General features: G+C 41.0%; 1 protein-coding gene across 3 annotated transcripts in view; it reads left to right on the plus strand.

Annotated features, from left to right (window-relative positions):
- The window catches only part of CDK7 (cyclin dependent kinase 7), a 32,734-nt gene that overhangs the window by 29,054 nt on the left and 821 nt on the right, over positions 1-2,859 (plus strand). For 2 of the 3 annotated variants that reach the window (XM_024197858.3, XM_024197859.3), the window contains one exon: positions 1,260-1,407. In XM_024197858.3, the coding sequence (XP_024053626.2) occupies positions 1,260-1,407 (148 nt within the window). Of the gene's footprint in view, positions 1-1,259; positions 1,408-2,859 lie in introns of those variants that run through there. The other variant, XR_002907980.3, reaches the window with a different exon arrangement.

A 2,859-nucleotide genomic window follows, 5' to 3' on the forward strand; every position in this document is an offset into this window, starting at 1 on the left:
TATATTCTAATTTTGGTTCTATCGGGTTGCATTATATCAGGGTAGAGTGTACCATAAATACACCCTGATCGAATCTTGCCAGAAGCCAGTCTTGCTGCGGCTGCTCCTGGCATCCCCGGGACTGCTGCTCAGGTGGTCCCGGGGCCAGCTGCCCGGGGCTGCCAGAGCAGTGACTGGTGTGGCTGGCCCCAGGGCTGTGGCAACTCGAGCAGTGGCTGGTGTGGCTGGCTGCAGAGCTGCTCCAGCAGCAGTTGGTGTGGCTGTCCCTAGAGCCGCCTGAGCAGCTGGTCCCAGGGCCAGCTTCTTGTGGTGGCCCTGGGGTCAGCCACACTGGCCACTGCAGAAGTCACAAAGGTCGCAGGAAATCACGGAATCCATGACTTCCCTGACCTCCGTGACAGACACATTTTATAACACATTTTAAAAATTGCAAGTTTTCTGCTTTAAACTCCTGGGTTCTTCCCGATGTGGCTTGACTTACAGCAGAGACTGAACACTATAATTAGGATAAGCAAAAGCATTTCCTGGCAGTTCCAGCTGTTTGCTTGCTTTATTTATTTATTTCCTGAACTGTGGTTTATAGAAGCTGTGGAACTGAAATCTGCTTTAAAGTGGAGGGGTGGGGAGGATATAATTTAACTTATGTAAAATTGATACTTATTTTATGTATCTGCTTCCTATGTGTTCAGGTCCCCTGTGTACTCAGTAACAAGATTTTCTTTCTTTTGGCATTGCAGAATCCAGAGCGATTAGGGAAGAGTAGAACAGAACCCAACTTACTTTGTAAATCAACATAAGGATGGTGTTCTAGAAATCTGGCTTCAATTCCTGGCTCTGCCAGAGGTGTCGCTGATTACCTTGAAAAAGTCAATCTCCGTGCCCCTTTCCTTTTCTGTCTTGTCTACAGTATTTAGACTGTAAGCTCTTCAGAGCTGTAACTGTCTTAGTGTACATGTATAGCGTCTGCCACAATGGAGCCGGGATCTTGGTTGGGGACTCTAGGCACCTACTGTAATACAGATGATTAGACAAATTATCTCAACTTGTAAATTGAGCAAACTGTATGGAAGTCGCTGAGAGAATCTGAAATCTTGGGTTTTGTAGCTACTCTTGAGTACAACTCCAGTCTTAGAACTGCAATCTACCCCTAGAAATGTCATAAGTTATAAGCAAGGAGTTTTAAGAAAAGGAAAGAATATAGCTTCAAATCAATTTGTGCACACTATTAACTTGACCAGCTTTCTCCCCTTATCTTTAAGGCATTGAAACAGAAGTATTTTTGTAATCGACCAGGACCAACACCAGGAAGTCAATTGCCAAGACCAAACTGTCCTGCAGAAGCCTTAAAAGAACAACAAAATTCACTTTTAAATTTAAAAAGGAAGAGAACAGAAGGAATAGATCAAGGTAATTTTTCTTCTAAATCTTTGCGTTTTTATATTTTTAATTTTAAACTGAAGATGCATGGTAAGTATATGATACTGTCCCAGTGTTTAAGGACATATGACCTATATATAGTCCTCTGTCTTACCAAATGAAATATTGCTCTGTAAATTGGCCAAATCTGAGCCCATAACACCAACCTAAGCCCCTTGGTGACTTGTAGTATTCTTTTTACAAGAGGTGTACCTTGTTAAAAGAAATATCTTCTATTCCAGGTAGATTCTAAGGTGTAGAAAAACTTCTGTATCACAAGTTCTGTCCATATCCAAAACTATTTTACAGTATTTAATACATTTTATCCTATGACTATAACCTGTTTGAGACGTTCTCTTAGATCCTTATATAAAGGGAATTACTTAAATTTTAATTGAGACATTTGATTGAATTCATTGGAAATTCTGAGCATTTTAGGACTCTGATGTACATTAAATGTTTACTTCTCTAGTCTGCACATTCTTAATTTTATAGCCAAACTTCATCCCACTACTGGCCTCTACACATTTTCATGTGTAAAATGTACCTGCTCAGAGATCCTCAGCTTTGAGAACCTTCTGGGCAGCAGTGTCCTCTGGAGCTGCACAAGCAAAGCCTTATAGTACCAGATGTTTTGAGCCAAGACCATGAAGGATGATATGGCCTCCACCACTTTTTTCTTTTTTTTTTTTTTTCCTGGCTGAGACTCTATGGGCCTTGTCCCTGTGTCTCCAGACTCTTTTTCTTAAATTGTGCACCTTTTAGTCATTTTGAGTCAAGCTTCTGAAGTTCTGGATATGGTAGATTTAAGCACATTCCCATTATTTATCCTGCATAGGGGAAAATAACATCTGCACTGCAGTTTTATAGCCCTGCAGCCTGGGTCCCACAAGCCTTTAGTCAGCTGACATAGGCCAGCCATGGGTTTTTACTGCAGTGTAGACATACCCTAAGTGATAGTGTAAGCAAGATCTAAGTTCTTTTGTGGCTTTTCTCTGAGTTTTAACAAAGGGTAGGAAAGCAATCTAATATCTTGGCCTATTCTATACTACAGATACAACTAATGAATTGTAAATTCTTCAGAGCAGTGGTAGGGAAAATGTTTTGTCTAAAACTCCTTGTGCAGTTTGGCATTAAATAAGTTGGTGAGCATGGTTGTCAGTGACTTGTAGCGTGGATGGGACCAAACCATTTTTAAACAAAGCCTCAGCTTATTTATAGGATGCTAGGAGACAACCATGTTTTAGTAGGTCACATTTGTAGTGTAGGTGGACCTCAGGAAAGAGGAATGGAGTAGTGCTGCTATCCTGCCAGTCTCTGGGGCAGAACCTAAAATAAAAGTCTAGTAAAACCTCTAAGTAGACATTGAAAGGGTCTTCATTTCCTCCACTGTACCCAGATGCTGCGAAACTAGAAAACTTACTATCTTTATTACAATACCAC

This window comes from Terrapene carolina, unplaced genomic scaffold, assembly GCF_002925995.2.
Source record: "Terrapene carolina triunguis isolate 2854851 unplaced genomic scaffold, T_m_triunguis-2.0 Scaffold69, whole genome shotgun sequence".
Taxonomy (NCBI): Eukaryota; Metazoa; Chordata; order Testudines; family Emydidae; genus Terrapene; species Terrapene triunguis.